This window comes from Pholis gunnellus (assembly GCF_910591455.1).
Source record: "Pholis gunnellus genome assembly, chromosome: 13".
Taxonomy (NCBI): domain Eukaryota; kingdom Metazoa; phylum Chordata; class Actinopteri; order Perciformes; family Pholidae; genus Pholis; species Pholis gunnellus.
The window spans coordinates 3,563,369-3,587,904 of NC_136540.1; the positions used below are offsets into that span (position 1 = coordinate 3,563,369).

Here is a 24,536-nt window from a genome sequence, read left to right on the forward strand (position 1 = left end):
TTGGACTAAATGTCTGATTTCGTTTAGTCGTTTTTTCTAAATGTCTGTTTTTGAAATCCGTGGATCGTCTCTGGTGTCTCCCCTTCCGTATGTTCCGCTCACGCTTCCCGCCACTTGATAAAAGAAGGAAACCTCTGACGGGCGCAGACTGCCGACTCCTCTGATGAAGAAAAGGAAACAACTTTCCTCGGCACACGCTGCCCCGAGCTTACTGCGTCTGCCGCGCAACAGCTGATTTCTCTCTCATCCAAACAGTAATAGTGTACGATATGTTCTCACCTCTGGTCTCATTAAAGATGATCCTCCTGTGATGGAGGATCACATGGTGGTGTTTTTGTTTATTTGTCTGGTCTGGATTCTGTTCTGGCTGTGCAGCCTGTGTGTCTTTGCAGTGAGGGCCGGTAGGCGGTCGGTCTGTCTCTGACTGAGCTTATATCATCGCTCACTGACCAGCGACTAACATAACAAGAGTCAGATGAGTCACCTGGCGACCGGCCCCCCCCACCCACCCACACACACACACACACACACACACCAGCTGGAGACTCCCCTTTAAAGTGTCAGCGGCACTGAGCCTTGTTTGTTTTTTTTCTCTCTTGAGTAAATCTTGAACCAAAATGCCTCGAAATCCTGCAGCGTCTCATCAGTAAACTGCTCAGGTTTACAAACCCGGCCGCTCCGCGCCGCTTTCACACCAAAGACACGAGGAAGGGAAAAGATCTAACGCTGTTTATCGCAGCTTCCTCTCAGCAGCGCCGTCACTTGCTGCTGATTGTGAGGCAGTTTAGATGTTGATGTTAGTTGGTAGAGAAGTGTTTATACTAACCCCACACACACACAGCTATTCCTGCTTTCAAATTGACCATGTTTGTCCTGGGAGGTCAACTAAAAGGGTTTTCTTCTATTCTTGGGAAGGAATACAATAGTGTAATCAGAGCCAATATGTCCAACTGGGCCTAATCTATATTTATATCATTCATTTTCAATTAAGGTCAAACTAGGGAAAATTCCAAAGATTCGATTTTATTCTCATCTTTTGGGTTTTGGACTGTGGGACGGACAGAAGCAGCTATTTATAGACCACTTTGGGCTTTGGGAGGTTGTGACTGTTGATCGTGCTCCCGGGCAAAAGCAGCAATGTTTCGCAGAGATCAGCACCAAAGTGAAATTATTAGCGTCTTCAGAGAGAGATGGCTGTGACTGAAGCGCACTCACGTTGACAAACTGGGATATAAAATCCCAAATACGAAGACCAGCCTGATGTCTTCAGGAAGGAAGGCCTCTGCACCTCGGCCGTCAGGAACCGTATAGCTCACCGCCTGTGCTTTTGCTTTTTCTTTACCTCTGCACCACATTGTTCGGCCGACTGTGTTCTTGGTGCAAAAGCAACATTCATACTTTTCCACTTGGATAATTGGACTCTGCTGCAAAAAGTTGCACTCAGCTGAAAGCAGCTTAATGTGAGTGTCTGTGCTGTAATTGTGATGTAAGTAACATCTAGTGGGCCACAGAAGACTTGAAAAAGCACCAGCATCTGGCAGAGCATGCAGGATTATTAAAATGGGTGCAATTACTCTAAAAGAATCTTCCTCTGAGGACCATAAATGTCCACAGCAAAGTTCACGGAGAGCCATTCATTTGTGTATTACGATGATGTAACGGAGGACTAAAGTGACGTTTCGGGGGCATTCGGACCCGTTGTTGTGGGCGCTAGATAAAAGGTCAGGGGTTCACCGAGATGAATAGGACTCAACCGCCGGTGACTGGTTGTCAAGATATCTTGAGGACCAAAGCTTCGGACTGACGGAGCAACATTGCCACCATCGGCAAATATGTAAAGTTCTTATCGGGGCTGCAGACGTAATATTTCACTTGCAAATGAGAAATTCTAACGGCACAGGGGATAAATTAGTCTTTGGTTCTCTCTCTCTGTCAGGCTTGAAAGGGAAGTCAAATCTAAATCCCTTTTGCACTTCGGAGTTTATATCCTCGAGGACACGTCCAATGCGGTGCCTTAATACACCGACGGTCCTTCTCCTGCTCTCCGAGCTGGTGTGACAAGTTGAGCGTTATATGACATCTCGTGGGACTCAGGCAAATGGGCCACGCTGCAAAAAGCAATATCGCTCCGGCTATGAACACACCGCTGATAGCTGCGGACTATCAGAGCTCGCGGGATGCCGAGGGAAATGATTATGGGATCAACATTTAGAGGAAGTGTGTTTTAGCGGCGTCAGTGAGGGAGACGATTAAAGTAATATAAAAAACCTACAACTCGGAGTGACAAGGGAAGGAAATTAGAAAGCTGTTGGCAGCAAACATTCCCGGAGAACTTATTTAAGACGCCGATCGTGTCTGGAATAATGGAAAGCAGCGGGGCTGTGATACAGAGACAGATAATTAAACGACAGAAGAGTACGTTAAAGGAAAACAAGATGAGAGCTTTTAATATAAGCTTGATAACATTTATGTTACATTCACGGTCATGCACTTTATCACACACATGATTGTTTTTGCAGATGTTGGCATTGTGAAATGATATATCGATCTCATGGGAAATGCATTTATTTGTATGGAAATGTCATGAATTAAAATGCCCTTTATTTGCCGATATGCAAACTTGAGGCTTTGATCATTTTTGTGTCATTACTTTGAGACAGAACGGCTTGGTCCACTCACTGTTGGTTTAATTCAGCTATTAATACACAATACAATTTCCTGCCACTTTAGTTTTGACACATTAAAGGTAATTTAAACAAATGGCACATCCACCTTGTTCTGAGCATGTGAGAACCCATCCGGCATTTAATCACAAATTCATCCGCAACTTTCTCGATCGTTTGAGATCTGTCTCTGAGCAGCAGCAGCACGTTGGTTTGGTGAAACTGGTTCCTGACTCTTTTTTTAGGATCTGATAAAACAACACATTGGGCTCCAAACTCGTGGCCCTACGCTTCAAACTACGAGGCTCTAGGAGCCCTCTGCAGCATCAGCTTTGGATGCTTCAGGGGTTTATGCTCATTACATGCAGAGTCTTTTCAAAATAAACCTCCAACCTAGGTTTAGTTTTTAGGTTGGCTAGGTTTAGGCAACAAAGGTACAAGTACCAAGTAGTAAAAATAGACTTTCATTAATGTGTTCATTTGGTATAATTTCCTGTTTAATGTTAGTCTGAGGAAAAGATCCTGGTTTGGGTTCAAATAAGTGCATTTGTTACGCTTAATAAGTATGTTGGTTACTTGGTTATTTCAGTCAATCCCTAAAAGTACAGACACCCGGCAGCAACAGTAATCAGTTTCATTCAGGAAATGGATTTAATAAATATCAAACATGTGTTATTGCTTAGAGGAGGAACTCTGAGCAGTAAGCGTCTCTTGACAAATCAAAATATAGTCTGATCCACGATGGGAACAACAACAATGATTCGATTAAAGAATACTAATCCATGATTTTCTGAATGGATTCTGGGGTTTAAATGTGATAAGAAAAATATGGAACACAAATGAAGTTAACGCACAATGTGTGTCGCCCACAATTATGCAAATGATCAAACCTCACCTCCCGGTGAACAGGTGGACGAGCGATTTACAGATACTGTTGTGCAGGATGAGAGGCTTTGGTGGATCTGACTTGGAAAACTATGTGAAAGTGTTGTATGTATCCTTTAACAAACTGCTTTAGCTTAGCTGCTAAGCTAACCCACTGGTGGGACGCTGACAGATCTGACTATCACATATAATCCTTTTAAATGATTATTAAATACACACATACAGTTTCTAAAGCTTCCTGACAGGAGCCAGATTAAAATACATCACCTGTGAATATTGCAGTTTGATCTTTAGTGAAAGATTGAAGGGACCGAGGGGAAGGGAGAGAGAGAGCGAGCAGCGCTAATTGGCTCTCAGAGGTCGCGACCGTGGCAGGATCCTATCGATCAACATGACAACTTCACAGACGAGAAGATAAGGACACGCCACTCCAGCACCCCGGCCTCACCCGCTCGCTGTCTGCCAGCGAGGCCCCGCGTCCTTCACGTGTTTGTTCGTGCCCGAGTCTGAACAGAAAGAACAGAGAAGTTGTCAAACATGCACAGACAATAAAACAGCAGTAATAAAAAAACATTCTGATAATACTAAAAAAAGACAAAGAATGAAGTCGGAACAAAGTTCAAATTGGACTCATTCTTTGCCTGAACGAGGGCGCTTCTCCATCGCATCATTTTGTGTTCTTACTTGCGTTCAACAGTGGAAGTTTGATCGCTTAGCTTCGTGTCGCCGGCTTTATCGTCCTTTACTTGTCACAGAAAACATTTTTTAAGCTTTAAAAAAAGCTGTTTTTTTTTTTTTTTTCAAGCGAGTTAAGTAGCCAATTAGGTTCCCAATATGTGATCAGTTTATCCAAATAAGGCCGATTTGGGAACGTACGCCATCGTTTTTGGAGCTGTGAGACCCGGTCAACAGTAAGATAAATAATGTATCCACAGTTGTGTTACGCAAAACAAAAGCTGACAGAAAACGTGTTATTCCTCACACTGACACCACTATCCTTTGGCCCCACTACAGGCAAAAGTATACCGTGGACTGAGCATAACTATCTATGAGTGGGTTTATATATATCTTACTGTACATTAAATAACTATAGTGAGTCTGAATGCATATGGCTGCAGCTTGAGTTGCAGGGATTCAACAGGGATCAGTCATGCCCTCACCGGTTTTCTCATTCAGGGAGAAACACTGGCTCTATATTGATTTATATATATATATAAAATACAAAGCAGCAAGCATCGATATTAAGTCTGGAAACTGCCCGGACGCCGCCGAGCCCTGCGCAGCTCAAAATGCGGTGCATTAAAATGTCACCAGAGAGCTAAAGTGCACCGAGTGCAGAGGCTGTTAAATCAAACAGCTCAGCCGCTGACAGGAAACAGCAACTGACTGTGTTTGCATTTCATTTAAGATCAATTTGTGTTCCTGTATTTGTGTAAGTGCCTGCTCATCCTATTTTACATACTGATATATTATGTCTCAGTCTGACTCAGGGGCATTAATATGTTCTGTTTTGAAGCGTTACACGCTGGTTTCTCTTTGCAATACGAGCGCAGCTCAGGAGGCTGAAAGCCGATACCGTTGATGTGTGTTCATAATGATGCACGCTGCAGTAAAAGCTTTGTGTTCCCTCCTCTTGAAGCACAGAAACTGTTTACTTGAAGCTCTGCTAATCAACACTTTTCATGGAAATAAAAGAACTGTACTGTTGTGTAATAACTCCAGAATTTGATTACAAAGTATCGAACAAATGGAAAATAAAGAAATCATCACACTAACTCGCAGTAATGAACAGAACGTGATCTCCACCAGTTTCAACTCTTTGCTTTGGCTTCACAGCACATTTAGTCGACGGTTCAGTCGATCCTTCAGGAGAATTCTTTTCAGGTATTTAAGTGAGACATAAAATATTACACATTGGGAAAGAAAGTCAACAGATATGTGTGTTTGGCAGATTATATTTAATACATTTCATTCATAATAGATCAGTAGAAGATGTATTGGACATTTATATTATGTTATGGCATCTTTATGTCTATTGCTGAAGAAGGAAATAATCATTATTATTATTATTAGTAGTAGAAGTAATAATAGTAATAATAGTAATCTTAGTTGTAGAATGTCCTGTTTGATGTTAAACTCAGGAAAAGTATTAATGAAGAATAAATAAAATGTCTAAGAAGAAAACAAGATAAAAAAAAAACAAGGTCAAAATCCAGCAACTTGTTCTCACACAGTGTTCATCTCTTCCATCCATCACTGTTCCACTTCTCATGCAGGTCTTGGTGTTGGCGGCGGGCTTAGCGGAGTCTCCCGTGACATCCTTCTCAGATGTCGCGTCCGCCAGCTCCTCCTGGACGACCCTGAGCTGTGTGTGTACTGTAAGTGTGCGGCTGCATAATTCATATCACAACGAGCTTACAGTTCAGATATCGCTGCAAAAACATTTGCTTGGAATTTTAAATTCTAAACGGCACAAAACATCTTGGCAAGGATCTGGAAGTGAACCCTGTGAACCCTTCACCCTTCATGTGCACCTGCCCCGTTTAAAGGAACACCTTTTAATAAACGCTTGTTTGGCATCAAACACAGCAATAGATGTTTATTGAATGTTCTCTTAGGTTTGAACACAATTTACGAGTGTGTGCAATTACTCTGCTGGTATTCAAACCTGATTTCTTTCACTGATGGATTGTACAATTCATCACTCTGAAGCCATTTTTAGTTTGAAAACCCAAAATAAATTCACACGGGCTAATTTAATTCAAATTTATAGCCTCACAATATCGCCATTCATTTGAATTGGCTAATGATGCTATTGTACAACACAACAATATCAATATGAAGATCTCAAACTGCAATACCACTGACTTTATTTGACTCCCTCCCGTGTGGAACCATTTCTTCGCCCTCAGGTGACACGGCATTAACAGCACTTGTTATTTTTTTTCTGCGTTAGCAGGTCCCTTAATTACGCTGCTGACTCAGTTAAAAAAATAATAGACTTTCCTTTATGGAGCTCTGAAAGCAGGACATCAGTTCTGGTCGTATGGGGCAGGACGTGGAGCCTTATATGGTGTTATTGGGACGTTAATGTTGCTGATTTACTATCGGCAAAATGCATCGTTCACACACATTCCTCATGTTGAGGCTGATAAATTTACACGGTGATCTGAAGTTAGGAGCGTCTGCTGTACCTGACGCGGCTCAACCTGTTAGAACAAAGATAAGTAAAGATAAGAACATGAAGATGTTCCTGCATGAGGTCCGATCTTCACATCCGCTTCTTGGAAACCTGCAAAACCCGTCCGGAGATGTTTCTTTGTTCTTCAATGTCAGAATTTATTGTTTGAGTAAACTGCAGCCCTCTGGTCAATAAATCAATCGAGCGCAATGTGATGGAAATTGGAAGGATTAATTTCTGTTGCCCCCGTCGATAAATTCAACGTAATCACTCCAGAGTTGTCCAGCTCATAAAACGCCCACACAGATAACGGTGAAGCGAGCCAGCCGATGACAGGTAGTCCAGATGCCACCAGTAAATCTGAGCTGCCACCATCGATGGCGACGGCCGCGCTCCATTGTGACTGTGGGACGGTGTACATGCTAAACCGGCCATATGGAGCAGATGTCCCGATCTAATCAGGCACTTCTACTGTGGCCTTTTTATTGCATCAATATCGAGCAGATTATATGGGCTTAATGGACAGGTGGCCACATGGCAGAGCATGCGGGAGGTTTACAACGCCCGGCTTGAAGGCCACAGGCATTCTGTGCAACTAACTGAACAAAGTAGTGGTCTTTGAACATCCAGTCATAGTCTGCTATCACTTCATATCTTCACAATTCATCAACTTGAAAAGCGGAGGCCTCTTTGGAACTTTCTTTGGGTTTGAGTTGGAGTTGATGAAGACTGGTGGTTTGGCACGGTTAAAAAGATCTACAATGTCTTTCTCTGTGGTTTTCAGATTGATTGGATTCAGTTTGTTTCAGTGCGCTCTGGAAGCTAAGTGCATGTAAAGCAAACACTTCATCAACGGGATTTTATTAACTTGTTGTCTTGCAGTTGTGGATTGTGGATCAATCTTGATGGATTCGAGGACGCTTCAACATCTGTGATTTTGACATTTGAAAGCAAAAAATAGAAATATATATTTTCTACAATATGCATGTCTGCTTAGTGCTCATCTTATAGGTTTGATTTCCAGTAAATGTAGCGCAGGATGGCAAAACAATCATCAAAACAAATCATCCCAGAACACATCATCATCTGGTGGTTGAAAGCAACTAAGCAGAGTGCACTTCAGGGATAATTATTGTACCTTTTAATACACGGCATTTATGTGACAGCTGCTACAGATACTTTCCAGGTTCAGATTCAGAATACTAAAACACATGATAGATGTAAAAATGAACACAAATATGTATCGCAGAACCTTTTATTATCTCACCATCAGTCAAATGTATTCAGTGACCATTTGGAGGACTGTTGGACTAAATCACCTAACTGCACACAAAGTAGTTCAAACTATCTACTGTACAGTAACATGGTGCTTGTTGTAGGAGAGTGATGGGATTATGAACTAATAGGCTGTAAAAAATGTGATTCAATCATTTATTTATATTTTTTTACTTTACATTACTTTAGAAAGGATAAGGTATTTTTTGCAATACAATGTGTTTCGGAAGTCGACCTGAGCTGTAGTGAACAGCGTTCTTCTGCAGCAGGAAAACATCATATTACACAATAGCTGAATGCTGCTAAAGGTATGTTTCACCTCACCTGGCCTGTTTTCAGCTCCACAAAACAAGAACCAGACATGCAGAAACTAACTAAGAGCAATCATCTCCAAAACGACAGCAGAGTCTCAGAACAGATAGTTAATCAGTGAAGGAAATAACAACCAAAGCCTGTATGCACGGCAGCACTGAGTTGCAATTGCATTTTGCAGTTGAAGTTTGTATGACTACTTCATGTACGGGTTCTGGGCTCTGGCATTTAGCGCTTCAAAGATTTCGGAGGTTCTGTTTTTGGAAGAAATGTTCTTTGTATCATTTAACTAACCCTGATCCCCTGACTTCAACACCAGCTTAGAGGTCTTCAAGCAATGTATTATACATAAATACTATGAATGTTCTAGCTGATTTCTCTTTCTGAAACTGGAGAATTTATCGTCTCACTAAATTCTAGTGGATCTCGGGATCACAAACAAGCCGATTGACGGTCTCGGCCGACGTTGATATTAGCATTTGACACCCGGATAAGTGAAGGGTCATAGAGGGCAAATATTAGCCGCCATACCAGAGAGGACGTGAACGCGGACGTGTTGCATTTGCTCTCTGTGCTAATCCCGCTCTCTCTATCCCTGCTCAGCACTCACAAAGAAACGGAGAACATCCCTCCTTCTGCTCGTCTGTACCAGCCTGAGTTGTGACAAATTCAATCCGTTCGACGTCTTCCCCCCCATGTATTATGGATGAACCCTGCAACCTCTGAATGTTGTGGGGATTTACATTGATCGAGCATCGCTTTTGCCTTAAAACTCCTCCTGATCGTGTCACCGGCTCAGCGTGGATTTGAAAGGGCTCGGAAAGAAATCAAGGTAATTTGCAAAGCATCAAGGCAAAGCGTCCTGTTAGCATGCCTTTATTCCCCCGTTGGCGGGCTAATGACTGGCTGTTTGTGTGCTGAAAGCCATTAGCTGTGTTCACTCTGGCATCGAGTCCCTTATGACAACAATTAGTAAGCATCAGTCCACTTCAGCAGCCAGTGCTCTGCTGGTACAGTCGGGGTCAGGTAAATAAAAGCCATTGATTTGTGGAAAGATGTTTTCATGAATAATCTAGTCGAGTGCATTTACAAAACATTTTCGAGAACGGAGAACAGAATTACAAAGGATGTGAAAACAAAAAATGTTGAGGTTTTATCCTTCGTCCGATGATAATTCCCATTAACCAGACCTCAGCTGTTAGTTATGTTATTATTGATAATTTTAGCCACACTGCAGCATGGCTCAGGGGACAGCAACGTCAATCTGTTGGTCCATGACTAAAAATATCTCAACGTCCAAAAATGGATGGATTGAGATGAACTCTTGTACAGATATTTGTGTACAGAGGATGAGGCCAAAGTACTTTTCCTGGTAAAATAAAAGAATAGAAAATATCCGTAGATCTACTGGATGGATTGGCACAGGAATTCATGGTTCCCAGAGGATGTGTTCACATGACTTTGGCGACCCCCGTGACCTTTCCTCTAGGCTCATGATGCGGTTCACATGTGTGGGTTTGAGTGGAACGTCTTCATTTGACATGAAATGTTACAGTGAAATTCATGAATTTTAATAACCTTTCCCACTGCGAAAACGCACGTAAAATGAGAATTAGTATATGTTGTAGCATAGCTAGATAGAGCATTGTGGAAAGACAAAGAGAACATGAATCGGGCCTAATCTCCTGCTTCAGGTACCGTATTTATATTATAAACAATTACTGAGTTTTAATGGACACAATCGTAATAAACAGCAACATCCACTTCTTTTAAACTCACTGCAGCAGCAGCATGAAGTGTGCACCCGTGTGTCGAGGGGCAGTGATCTCAGCAGCTCACCTGTGATGATTGCACCTCAGAACTGAAATGACTTCACTTTTGTCCAAAGAGTCAGTCAGACCTGTTTCGAGGTAAGTATGGAAGGAATTCAGCCTGCGTGCCACCGCTGATGATCTGATGCCAGAGGAGAGTGATATCACTGAGCGGTTTGTCATGAAGGATGAGCCGGGACTGTAGGACACCATTCATCTTGGGCAACGTGTCGCTGGAGCTTAACTCTATCTTCTGTACTTCAAGTGATGGAAAGTCCACCGCCGGTGAAAAGTGGGAGCTGATTTGACAGGTTCACATTATTTCAAGTTCATCTTAAAGCGACACTCATGTGATCATACAGTATGTTTAATGCAACAGGTTTTTCTTTTCTGTTTTCATGGCCATGAAATGATCCCTTTCAATTACACTTCCAGTGTATGAGATGCCGTCCTTGTTCTGTGCAAAACTGCATTATACATTCCAGCTGAAGGGTGTATATATATATCTATATATATATATATATATCTATATATATAAAAAGTCAAGAGGAAACCTTCCAAAGTCAGAATCTCTTCCACATGTTGTTTCTTTGCTGAGGGGCAGTGGAGGGGAGAAGGTGTCTTTGGCTCTGTTCTCTGCAGCCTAAATATTCTGGTTTTTCAGTTCATATATACACTCACACGAGACACAAAACACTCAGTATCGTTACACAAGAGAACAGAAAGATCGACGGGGGATCCGTGTCAAGAACAAATATAAAAAGCTGCCAACAATGTTGGTAAAGCAGTCGACTGACCCTTCTGAGTAAAACAACAGCAACAACAACAACAAAACACTTTGAAATCCAATTTGGGAGCCCAGACCGTCCTGAAACACTTCATTTTGTGTTGTTTTTTTGCCGTACAGAATTTATAAAATGACTCCGTATTCAATCTGTATTATGCTAAAGAACAGATTTGAGCTGGCAGTCCGAACATGGTCTTTGAGAATAACAGCTGAAATTGAACTTCTTCTATTCCTCACAGCGTCTTTGTGTTACAAAGTCAAGCTAAGGCCTTTGTTTAGCTGTTAAAATGAACTCGAGGCTTATTAAAACCAGCACGCTAGATTGGCTCTGAGTCCAGGCTTTGAGTTTATGTTGAAATATGAATGTGTGTGTTTCAGAGTTTGAGCCGGGGCTTCTCTGCCAGCTCGGTCTCTGGCTGTGTGATTTAAGAACAGGTTTTCTCCTTTTCATTTCTTTTGTGTCAGACACACTCCTCTGTCTCGACTCGCATTGATTTTTGCCAAGCACTTTTTAAAATCCATAACACTGCAGGTTGCGTGCAGACACATTCGAGCCGTGGCGGTGTGGTGGTGCTAGCAGGCTGCAGGTACAACACTGACGCAACAAACGCTGAAGAAATGAAAATCACCAGGCACAGATCAGGCCATCGCAGCCAAAAAAGACCTTTTTACACTTACTTGTAATTCCGTCCTGTTCTTCTTCAGCAAACCAACATTACAAATCTCATTTGTTTCCAGGGTGTCCACAGAAAGCAGAAATATTAAGAAATTACAAATGATATGTCATTTTTTTTTTTAAATGCACTTGCAGGTTTGTGATGAAAGTGAATCAGAAAGCTCAGTGCTTGTGTTTCCTTTAACTCCGCCTCCCCTCGGCTTCAGGCTCATTCACATGAGCGGAGGAAGGACAATAACTCATCTATAAGCGCATTTTACAACTTTTAAGGAAATTATTTAAATGAGTGTTTTGTACTGATTCACCTATAGAAATATGTCTTTCTCACTGTAAGACCCAATGGCATCAACATGACTCGACCCACATGTTGGTACGCTTACTTTGTCACATTTGCTTCACAGCCCAAAGCGCTTCCTGAGGGCCAGACATGGACCGACCGCGCTGATGGTTGTTGAGCCATAAAAGCAGTAGAACAACTGGAAGGTGATGAATGGTGTGTGTGTGTGTGTGTGGGTGTGTGTGTGTGGGTGTGTGTGTGTGTGTGTAAATGATAACTGAAGCCACTGTTTTGCTATTTTAAAATCATAATTTTAATAGAAAACAGACGCGGTGGCTGCTTGGATTTCAATGCAGGACTCAGTTGAGCTTCACCTCCTCCTCCGCTGTGTAGAAGGAGCAGCAGGAGAAACCCGACGGAGCAGATGGTTGTTCTGGACCTCACTGGATCAGTAAATACTTTTCTCAGTGAGCTGTACAACAGCTTTGTTTTGATGACATTTCCAGCACGTCTTGATTGCATTGAGTCTATTTTGGACGTGTTGGATGTATTTTAGTCGTGCTCGGTCACTGATTGTGTCAAAACCAGGTAAACGGGTTAATATTTACCGAATATAGCAAGGTTATGAGGTTTATTCCGGTTTATTGAAACATTCAGGTGGTGTTGTCGAGTGGTTTCTCAGCAGCATGTTTTGTATTGCAAAAAAACCCAAAAGCCTTATGTGCGTCACAAAGCAACCAGGTGTGGTGACAAAAGCAACAATCCCTCTGCAGGATTTGACAAGATTTGTGTACAGTTCATAAATATGGCACCACCACACGCAGGAGTCACCGCGGTTATTCTCCGCTGAGCGGCAAACACAACACAGTCAGCATCTGCATGTGTGCGTTCACAAAACGCTGCTGAAATGTTAAAGAGCCGTCGTGCAATCGACTGCACAAACAGATTCATAAAGAATTCAGGCAGAAGATTTTAAAGACAGCGGGAGGTTAAAGAGAAGAACACGGAGGGGACACTTTTATCAAGCATGAATGAAAGTCATTTTACAAATCTGTTCACTGGTCAGAATCAGTGTTGAAGTCCCTGAGATCACATCATTTTCATGCCATGCCCCCTGTACTGAAGCGTCTACCTTTGCCATTTTAACACACCCTTTCATTGGTCACCCATGTGACCCTTGCACCTCCATGCACACACAGTTGCCACCTGTTTGGGAGGTTGGGCCACCCAATGCTGGTGATGTGGTTTGTATGAGAAAGTGACACTGATGCATACTGTACTCATTGAACACCCGCCATTAAATGTTTTGGGGGGGGGGGGGGGGGGGGGGGGGGAGATCAGCGCAGTTTACCCTGAATGGAAATTAAGATGGCAGACAGATTCAGTTGTTTTTTGTTTTTGATAACCTCAGTTTATTTACAATATATTCATAAGACAAGACAAGTCAAAATCAAGTGGTTTTAATATGATATCACGCTTTAAATACAGTTATTTGCCGTGTTCCAGTCCGAATGTACCGGTTATGGCCTACAGGTGGTTACGCCCCCTAGAAAACAGCGTTGGTCTTATTTCCGAGGTGCATTTGAAGGCGGCACAAGTCGTCAGCTGGTCATAGAACTTTATGATTTAGACCAACTGTCCTCTGGCTAATGATTCACTCTACTGTAGAGTGCGCGTGGCATGAGCAACTCAACGGAGTTCACGAGACGTTGCACTCCTTTTTTTAAGAAACTAAACCGCCGCCTCTTCTCCCACGCTCTCGCCGAAGGTCGCAGCCGGTTCGCTCCCTCTAGCGGCGGAGCTCGCCCCCGTTAGAGCGTCACAGCGCCGGTGTCCGCCCCCCCCCCCCCCCCCCCCCCCCCCCCCCCCCCCCCCCCACACACACACACACAGTCACGGTGAAAGTTGTCTCTCCGCTCGGGGGAAGAAAAAAAAAAGAGAAGAAGCGTGGGGCATTCAGGGGGGCATTCGCTTGGTTTCCCACCGCCGCCGCCGCTGCTTCTTCTTCTTCACTCGCGCTTTCTTCCTCCCGGAGAGAGAGATGAGGCGGAAGGAGAAGAGGCTGCTGCAGTTCGCCGGGCTGCTCATAGCGGCTCTCCTTTTCCTCCCCAACGTCGGGCTGTGGTCTCTGTACCGGGACCGAGTGTTCGACAACTCGCCCGACGCGGTGGACGGTCCGGGCGTCATCCCCCCGATAATACAGGTAGGGAAGAGCTCGTGCCGTGGGGTGCCCCCCCCCCCCAGCGTGGCGGCGGTGGCTACGCGCTACGATTTTTGGTCGGTTTGAGCCAGAAAAAAAAAATCGTTCAAATGAGTTTTTTGGCCGCTGCGGTGCTTCTGTGCTTCGCCTCAACAATTCACCACCAGCCTTTAACATTCCCATACTGTGTGTGTGTGTGTGTGTGATTTACAAAATGGACCGTGTATTTTAGTAACCGTGCCAGCCTAGCAGGTCATTAGTTACAGGGAGCCACGTAGCCAACACGGAGCTGGGCGTCGCAGTAAAGTTACAATAACACCGATGTCAGGAAGTTGTCTACGGACGGACGTGAAGCAGGCGGTGGTGCGTTCAAAGGTCGACAGGCGTCTTGTTATGGTTGTGCGTTCAGATTTGGTAGCAGTGTGCCCCCCCCAATCCCTACATTTTACCCCCCAATGTAATCCTCTTTCTGACATATGACATGTGTATCATTGTCAGGCCTGCAACTAATGATTGCTTACATTGTCTATTCATGTGTTCATGAGTTATTGAGTTTATAATGCCCATCTTAAGTTCCCAGAAGGCCAAAGTTGACGTCTTCAAATTGCTTGTTTTGCTTTGTTCAACCAACAATCAACCAAAACTCAACGATTTTGAAATTACAGTGATTTAATACGCGACCAAATCCTCACATTTCAGATTCCGGAATCGGCAAACTACGACAATTATCTTTTTACTTTTGGATAATGTGATGAACTAATTGATTCTTTCATCGTGTTTCAGTGAATCCCACACAGTGAGCTTACTGTAAGCCGCCGATTTACTCACAAATACACAGACGTCCGGTTGTTTAGCGACACTTGAAGACGTGTCAAACCTCCTCAAACACTCCTCTAGTCAGAAACAAGAACTGCTGCACCACGAACGATCGTGACTTTCATTGAGATCGTGTCACAAGTTGAGATTTCATTCCTTCAACTAAACTGAAGTGAAGGCCGAAGCGTTTTATCTTGTTGCTCATCCCGTAGGACGCTTCTGCTTCTTTTAGTTTCAGCTTCATTCATCGATATAAATGTTATTTACCATATATTCATATATAATGTTGTATTCCTATTTTCCACTTCCTGTTGCCCTGTTGCTTCGGTTGAGGTGATTTTAAGTTGCACGTTTTAAAAGAGGTTTGAAATCGTTTTGTCTGAACAGGAGACAGAATATTTCTGCAGAAGTCTTGCAGGATTTGGAATGACTTCACGTGCGTTGGCTTTTTAAAGGTTCCGCGTCCTCTCTCGTTTTTCGTTAAGGAAAACATACTGTATGCTGTGGCTTGAAGTGAATCATCAAAGCTAAAAGAAAAAGATGAATTAATGGTGAGGCACAGGCTGGACCTGGGTGAGCTGTTTAGATCCACTTAAGAATTCTAAAACTTCACCAAACCGGACCCTGTGTGGCAGACAATGGCAGCTCCTCTCATTTAAATGAGGCAAATCCGCTGAAAGGAGGCTTTCAGTGGCGGTATGTGTGCGTTTGTCCAAATCCAGCAAACGTGCACGACTGGAAGGATTGTAGAGATTCAGTGAGAAGGACCGAGTGAAGGCATTCAAGCAGAACAACAAATAGCTCTGTAAACAGGTACAGTCCTCCTCTAAATGTTGACAAAAGCTGGTTATCAGCAGCTGAAGGTAATTTGCAGCACGAATGGTGGGAATGATAACGCCGGCACACGGATTGCCTTTCTCAGCTCAAGTTTGATATTTGATATTTTAAAATGAAAAGTGCTGAATGGGATAAAAAAAGGACGCCTACGTTGTGTATCGGCTGTGACCTCCAGAGACGCAACGGGCTGATAGATGAGGCCACCGCCGTCCAGTAACAGAGGAGCATTTAAACCAAAAACAGCACATCAGCTGGTCTCAATTCAAGATAATTGCTAATGACTACTCACCGGTCAAACAGCCATCATTACTTCTATTTCTTTCTCTACTTTCTTAAACTTGCGTTCATTCTAATGAACTGCCGTGCACGAAGAAGTCTGGTCCTATAGAAGTCTATGAGAAAATGACTCTACTTCTCTCTAGTGTCCACCAGGGGGCGACTCCTCTGGTTGTATAGAAGTCTATGAGAAAATGACTCTACTTCTCTCTAGTGTCCACCAGGGGGCGACTCCTCTGGTTGTATAGAAGTCTATGAGAAAATGACTCTACTTCTCTCTTGATTTATTACCTCAGTAAACATTGTAAACATGAGTTTATGGACTCAATCTCTAGTTTCAAGTCTTCTTCAATACAGCATGATGTTCATTTAGTACATGATGGTCCATTTAGAGTCAAACAGACCATAAAGCAGGGGATGCTTTAGGGGCGGGGCTACCGTGTGATTGATCTCTACCAGAGACGTACACGGCGTCTCTATCGTACGTTCAGGACTTGTCTACGGGGCTTTCCTTTCCCCCGACTTGCTTTAACAAACGTCCGTCCTCAGATGTAGACCTAAGCATCACATCAGAGCTCTGAGGGGTTGACCCTCTCGGACCATCGCCCAACACAGTGACGTGGTAGCTCGTGTGAGCTGTAATCAGTGAGTGTTTCCTGCCGCTCTAGCAGGCAGCAGCCTGGGACGCCTGTTGAAGCCAGAGGTGGCTCGGCTTCCTCCCGTCTGCTCAGGTTAAGTGGAGGTTAGAGAGGACGTAGAATTAAAAACAGGTCGCAACAGTCTGACCAGCTGCTTGCTGTGCTGCCCAGCTAACCGACTCAAACACGTGGTCCACCATGATGGGATAGGCCGGATGTTTAGACTGCGTAGAAGTCGACAGGAGGGCTGCGGGATTATGGGAAAAGAAAATCATAACTATGATCACTTTGGTCAATATTGACAATCGCAGCGATTTAACATGATTACTCATCAAATTTGTGTTCGAATAAAACGGTGTTCGTCAATATTAAATGTTCTCCTTCTACATTCATTTATCGTGGTTATTTGTATAAGAACACAGAGTTCATATGAATAGGAAATAAAAGATTGTAAACAAACAATGTAACCGAACGCAACCTCCACGCGTTAGCGGTTAGCTCCGGTGCTGCTAACGCTACCAGCTCTTTCAACACAGATTTGTGGTTCTCAATGTTTGCATTCTCGGGGATTATCAGTGTGACTCTATTTCACACTATGATGGTCGGAGTGAAGGAATTTAGTCAAAACAGTCGAGCTCAACCTGGTCTGAACCGTTGGAGGCGGGCTGGTCCCACTCGAGGACGAGATATTTCTGCGTCAGCATCCATTTCTGTGGAAAACTGTTGGTGGAATGTTCATGGCTAACTGGATGCAATCGGCTCTGATAAAAGTCCAGGAGATAAAGCGGCGCTCTTGAAAGGAAAGTTGGCTGAGATTCACGGCCCTGTCACGGAGAAATGAGAATCAAGACGAGGCTTCTGTACACCGGAGGCTGCATTTATGAGCCACACACACTGTAGGCTGCATTACTGTTCATTCATCACGGCAGGACCTTGTGCCTTTTCCCCCTCTGACACGCGTACGTACAGTACTCTCTCACACACACACACACACACACACACACACACACGCTTCTATACCCTGTGCTGCTGTTGGAGCCGGTAGAAGGTCGGTCAGCAACAGTCTGGTTTTATTAATGAGCAGAGCTCAAAGTAAACAAGGACGTCTGCGTAGCACGTCTGAGGACAAGGTGAACAGTGAGACCGTCTCTTCATGTCTCATAGTTACAGGTTGTTGAACCGCAGCTTGAGAGGGAAACGATGACTCTTTTTATGTTTTTGTTTCATAAACACCCCCGGTGCTCCAGTGTGGTGTAGAATTCCCAGGCTGTGTGCTTGTGATGTATTCCTACCCCACAGTCACAATGCTAATCAGATATTTGTTTGACCCCCTGTCCTCGGGGGGGGGACTCCAAAAAACATTGAAAGCCTGACATTTGTCCCTTTTTTGAGGAAAAATAAACAAAGCCTTGATGCTTTATTCATTTACTGTTTTTTTTATCTATTTCAAAACCTTTCGGAACAACACATGCTGGCTTTGATTAGGCTGCGAGCGCGCTCAGACACAATTGGACCCCGAAGAGATCGGGTTCATGGAATAATTTGCCTCGTAGCCTTCATCGGTATAATAAGAACATCTAATATTTTCTCAGCAGCAAATGAGGAGGAACAACCTGTAGATAGTTATGTCACGTTAATGTTCATTATGCAGCAAATTAAACATAGTTTCTCCTTTATTCTGCTGTGCGATTACATCTTTGGAGGGAGCGAGTTGGACGTGTTTCAAACTGAATCCCAGGAACGGAGCCAACCCAGACGAACGAAGTCCTCTAAATAAGTCACGTTCTGATGCTGCTCGACCCGAAGCTCCCCCCGTCTGAAGAAAACATTCCAGATTAAAGACGTGAATAGATCTCTGCTCTCTGCTCTATTGACATCACGTGGGAGAGGAGGGACGGATGCTTCGTGCCGATAGCAGGCAGTGATTTGAGAAGCTTCGATGCGGCACCTATACAGGAAGCTCCAGAGTGCACGGAGACAAAAGTGGAATTCAGTGGATTTACAAAAAACACAGAGCTCTCCTCAAGGCACATCTGTTTTGTGGGAATTGGGAATGAATTCGGTCGGCAGTGAATTTCCACATATTAGATGGTGAATTGCATCAACGCCATGAATTCCTGTGAGGTCGCGAGCAATTAGAGAGGCTTTGAGAGCGGGATTAAGACAATTTAACGTGGTTAGCGGTGGCGGCTGAGAGTTCATTACAGTGTATTACGCCGCACAGTGCTGTGTTGTTGTCTTTTTTTTATTAAACGATGTCTCAGTTTTGTCGGTCAGGGTGTTAAACCTGAGAGAGGATCGCTGTCTACGAGAGGATATTGGGGGATATTTGATTCTCTCCATATTTAAACAGGATAATTCTAGTTTATAACCGCTCATATGTTGGTTTGCAAATATCAGTAAAGGGTTCCCGTGCACCACCACGCCACATTGCTTGGTTGGCTTTGTTTTGGTAATAACAACGTGAACTTAAACCGATTTGGAAGACGAATGAATGCACTGCTTTCTTTTTAATCGGCAGAATCACAAGTTTTCACATTCTAGCGCGACGTGTCCGTCCCATCCCGATGAGTAACGTGGAATAGGACGACATTGTCAGAGACGTGCTCAGGTGTGTTGAGAGATGAGCTCTTGTCACAGCGAGATCATTTAGAGAGAGAGAGGACGGGAGCGCTGACGAGCTGTTAGCGTCGCTACCTGACGCAGTCTCCTCTCCCGAGGCCGGGAAATGAGATTTTTATCTTTTTAACGTGTTTAAGCCTCTGGAAACGGGGGGGACACTGAGGGATGAAAGTCATTTGCAAAGACAAGTGGAGTTACTCGCTGCAGACTTAAGTCGTTGCACTTTATCACTCAAGAGAGCTGAGAGAGCTGTGTGTGTGTGTGTGTGTGTGTGTGTGTGTGTGTGTGTGTGTGTGTGTGTGTGTGTGTGTGTGTGTGTGTGTGTGTGTGTGTGTGTGTGTGTGTGTGTGTGTGTGTGTGTGTGTGTGTGTGTGTGTGTGTGTGGTGAAACACCTCCGGAGAAAGAGGCAGAGAGTGAGCAGGGTAAAAAGAGTCGTCTGTTCTCAGGCTGACTTTGTTGGGGGAGCATTTCCTCCCCAGGTTCCTCGCACAAGGCAAGACGTTGACTGTGCCGCTGGCTGCGGCGCACACTGAGCGCGTGCAGGAGCTGCTCTGTATTCCTGTCAGCGATCGGCTGCCCCAGATCAGCGCGAGGCAGCCAAATAAGGGACAGGTGCAGCAGACAGCCCGCGGATACGGAGCGACGAGTCAGGCTTTTAATTACAGCCACGTGGGTCATGGAGCTGCTTCATTCTTTTTTTAATGCTCCGATGATTAAATTAATCCCAGGATGTGCTTCACAGGCCGGGCGCCTCGGAGTGAATGAGATGCATAAGATGCTTCACAGTCACGCTGACCTTGGGTCAGATGCCACCGGTTCTGGGCTCCACGTTTAACCTGTGTGTGTGTGTGTGTGCACAACATGTGAAACCTCTGCACAGCTGCTGCATGTGCATGGTTCAGCACTGCACACTTGAGTCAATGTGAAGTTGTGTGCTGGAGCTGCTGTGAATTCAATGCTGCTGTATATTTATGTTCTGAGCATCAGTTCCTCCACCAAATGTACCGCTACGTCTCTGAATGGCGCTCCCGGAAGTCGCACATGATGACGCCCTGGTGATGTCATCAGGGCGAGCTCCGGTTTGGCTTGAAACTACTGTTCAAGTCTAACAGAACGCATATATTACAAACGTTGGGGTTTGAGAGATGTGGACATGGAGGGGTTCGGTTGCATGCCGTGCTTTTTGAATCACTGTAGTGTCCCTTCAGATATAGGTCAACTATCTCTTCTGAGGAATTCATTTTTTTTTTCCCCGTCGGTTTGGTGCGTCGGGTGGTCCGAGCTCGGGCTTCTTGTTTATGGCAAAAAATCATAACCACGATAAATTTGACCTATGTTGACATTGCGATTATTTAACAGGATGACTCATCGTCGAAGAACTTGTGAACTTTGTGTCTCAGGTACGGAGTAAATCAGCAGGCTGTCTCTGACACGTTTCATCCAGGTTGTGGAACTCCTCCTGCTCACTAAATAACTCCGCGCGTCGCAGATATGAACACCGACCCTTGTGCCGCTCATTATCAGCCGCTGGTAATCTCGATGAAGTTGGAATTAAAGGTCACCTCCGGTTAACCGCTGGTATTATTACCGTTAGTCACGGGATATATTTCTGTCTCACCGTTGGCTGATAAATGGACCTCGACTCTTCCTCACCTCGGGTTGTTGTGTTCAGTTATCTCATTGTTGTGCTGGGATGAATGTGGGTTTTTTTTGTGCTTTTTTCCTCGCTGAGTAACTCTGGGCGTACTTGACCAAAGCACCTGATCTGTGAGGAGCTGAAGGGAGACGCAGCGGTGTAGTTTATTTTCTGAGAGAGATGATTCTGTTTCTCTTCTCCCAGCACTACGCTTTGATGCCGTGTGTGTGTGTGTGTGTGTGTGTGTGTTTCTGTAGGTCGTACTCTTGGAGTCCGTGGCATTTAAAGGCAGTCCGCTGTGAGCTTTGTGCATATGAGATAAAAGCTCTCTCTGTGTCTGTGTGTGTGTGTGTGCAGAAGACAAAGCAGCATGTTTTCCACATCGAGCGACCGCAGTCATGGCACAGAAATCAGCAAAGCATCATGGGAAAGGAGGAGCAGTATGAGCGTCGGAACCGTTTGACCCGAGGCAGGTTGTTGCTGCTTCTTCTCGCTCAGCCGTGTCTCATAACAGCCTCTGACCACTGTGGTGTGTTCACACGCTCTTCAGTAACGTGGTTTTTCTCTTCTTTGGGGCGGGAACCTGAATCAGACCGGTCCGTGTGAACGAGAGATCTGGTTTTTCTCCATCAGGTTCAAAGCATTCCATGGTCTGTTTAACCCTTTATGAGGTTTATTAAAGCCTCGTCCTCTTCCTTCAGTTATTGAAACTCCTTCATAAGGGCTTAAACCTTTTCATTTATTTGGTAAAAATACTCCAAATGTGCAGGTTTTTATTACCGTCTGTCAGACAGACGAAGCGCGTTGGACGCACCACTTTGGAATCCAATAACTTGTGATTGGCGTTCAGCGTTATTTCCGTTGTTTTTATTAAAAACATAATAAATCAGGAGCTGAATATAGCAGCAGAGCTCCAGGAACAACTCTAGTATTGGTCCCCATTTACACATGCAAAGTAGAAACACAGCAGATGCAAAACAGGATGGTTTTCATTGCGAACCGGACCTCAAAAAAACATGCCGATGCAGCACATCTCCACGCGACTCAAGAGCCCGTTTTGGACTGCAGGAACCTTTTTGAGGACAAGGAAGTACCGAAGCATCGAGTTCAGACGAGGGGGAAGGCATTTCTCTTTGTTTGCTCACATTCAAAGTGAAGTTAGGCTTTCCTCTGGCTCGTATTTAAAAGACAGAGAGAGAGATCAGACAGCAGAGGTGCTGTGAATGGGAGAGTTGTGTTTTTATATAGATTTCTATGCCGGTTTTGTTCTAAAGCACAATCGAGCATTAAACACCCAACAGATGATTTGCTGTGACGACAGACGTTCACGGTTTCCTGTTCCTTCCTGGACAGAACCAGCTTCACTTGTCTCGGTGCTCTCGTGAGACAGACTGCCGCTTCATAAAAGTACTTCAAACTAAATGGAGGAAAAGTTGATCATCAGCGAGCTGAATATCTGCCATATAACTTCAATGAGCCATTGTGTGAAATAATAGTCAATATCAAAATATTGCTCTCACTGAAAGATGCATTGTAGGCGCTCAATTAGTAGCAATAAACTGATAAATGAAGCAGCATCATAAACATTGATTTGTCCATCCGTACATATTCTTTTCTTCTTAACGTCTCCCATCATCAGGCCACTGCCGCCCCGCTTCATTTTGACAGATGTTGGCGCAGTAGATGTTTCCCAGGGTTCAGAGGGAGCTTTTGGGGAGCGAGGTCTGAGCTCGTTTCCGAGTCTCAAAGCACTCTTTTGGCAATAAAGACCGCAGCCAGAGCGGCACTTTTGGAACAGCTGTTTGAAGATTGACGCGCTGTCTCCGGAAAAGAAATTGCTGCATTTTTTGCTCCGCTAGACCGCGGCCCTCCTCGCCGAGCTACTCGCAGCAACAGCAGGTGATGTCACTGTTAGTATTTATAGGGCTTTGATCATTTCAGACGCACCATATAGAAACCCCCCCACCCCCCCCTCCCACCTGTCTTCATCTTGGATCATATTCAAGGAAAATGTTCTCCCCCCCTCGTCTTGTAAAGCACTTCCATTGGCATTGATTAGGGTGGAGAACGATGCGTGGAAAGGCAGGCTGTGTGGGGGGAGGAGGAGGTAAATGAAAGAAGCTATGAATGCTGGGATTCTTTTTAAGGTGGTAACTGATGTAACCGTGTAGTTTGATGTCAACACGGCTGTCGCTCTGCTGCTAGTTTGCTGACGACATTGGATGGATTTTTACAGTTTCCTTTTGTTTGGTGCGCACTGTAACTTCAAAATCTAGGCCTCAATTAAGCAATAAAGAACACGGTGTTGTGTTTACAATTGGCTACTTTCTCCTCCTCCTCCTCCTCCTCCTCCTCCTCCTCCTCCTCCTCCTCCTCCTCCTCCTCCTTGAACAAAAGTCATCCCTGCCCGCTGCCAGCTCTGGACATTCAATCTCCTGATGCTATCAATACTGCTATCAGTTGTACGTCGGCTGTGCTCTCTGATGTTATTAGATTGAATTGCTCCTTGATTGCTTTTTTCCGAGTCAGCAAGTCCAGAGCAGGGCGGACTGTGGATCCAGGAACACTTGAACAAAGAGAGGAGCGTTTGTTCATGCGTGGCCGTGCCGGATACGGTCCCGGGAGCTCGGATTGACAATGTGTGGGGTGGTGCAGTGGTTAATATTAGCATGGACTAAAGTTAGCTCGTGTATTAGTGGCTTTACTAAAGGTCTCTTTCTTCCTCTGCAGAGTATTTGACCTCTTCGTGTTTCTTTATTTATTGGATAGTAAGCTATCGTATATTGTACGCTGTGTTTTAATTATGTCCTTTTTTTTAAACCTCAGCTCAACTGTCATTTCTTAACTTTTTTTGTAGCGTGCGGGACTAATTTTATTTTATTGCTATATTATGACCTGTTTCACTTCCTAGCACCAGCTCTACGCAGCTTATGATACAGAAGTAAAACTACTGATGCCACCATTTTTCTTTTTATCAAATCAAGTATTTAAATCAAGTTACAATAATTTATTTCCTATTCATTTGAATTGCGTGTTGTCAGCAAATAACCACTATAGACGACAATAAGAAAGTAAAAAGATAACTGATGGTTAACATTGACTTTGGGATGCTGTTGCCGCCATTACCGCCTGAGCTTTGAAATATACCGTGGAGGAGATTTTAAGCCGTGGTGTTGTTGCGTTTGTTAAGACGTATTCAAGAAATGAACCAAAGTTACTTGGAAGAACGGTGCTGATGTGGAGCACAAATGGTGGACGTAGTAACAGAAACAACTTGCAGTAGACCTGCAGTGAACACTGGAGTGTTCTGTTGAGTCCGATCCAATTCCATGTCCATTTGTGAAGCTGTTGTATGAAATGTTAATCAAATATATCGTCACCTTTTTAAAACCTTTTCCCGTCCCCACATTGCATCATGTGCAGTGTTTGCGTATTGCGCTCAAACGGTGCAGGCAGCGACCTTTCTGCTATCTTTAAACAGCCATCAAAGCCGTATTTAACCGTAAGAACTCATTTCTATAGAAGTGCTGGATGTCGGCCTTCTAGGAAATGTGACACACGCGGCTAATTGGTGACTCACTTGCATCGCCGCTTGTGTAAATGTGATTTTTGCAGTAGTTGCTTTCAACTCGCGACATGAGAC

The 24,536-nt window shown here is 44.2% G+C and overlaps 1 protein-coding gene across 1 annotated transcript in view; it reads left to right on the plus strand.

Moving 5' to 3' along the window:
• Positions 1-13,765: 13,765 nt before the first annotated feature.
• LOC306705260 (polypeptide N-acetylgalactosaminyltransferase 10-like) overlaps positions 13,766-24,536 on the plus strand; it is a 66,461-nt gene continuing 55,690 nt past the window's right edge. The window contains exon 1 of the mRNA XM_079171966.1: positions 13,766-14,070. Within this exon, the coding sequence (XP_079028092.1) occupies positions 13,909-14,070 (162 nt within the window). The 5' untranslated portion in view covers positions 13,766-13,908. The remainder of the gene's footprint in view (positions 14,071-24,536) is intronic.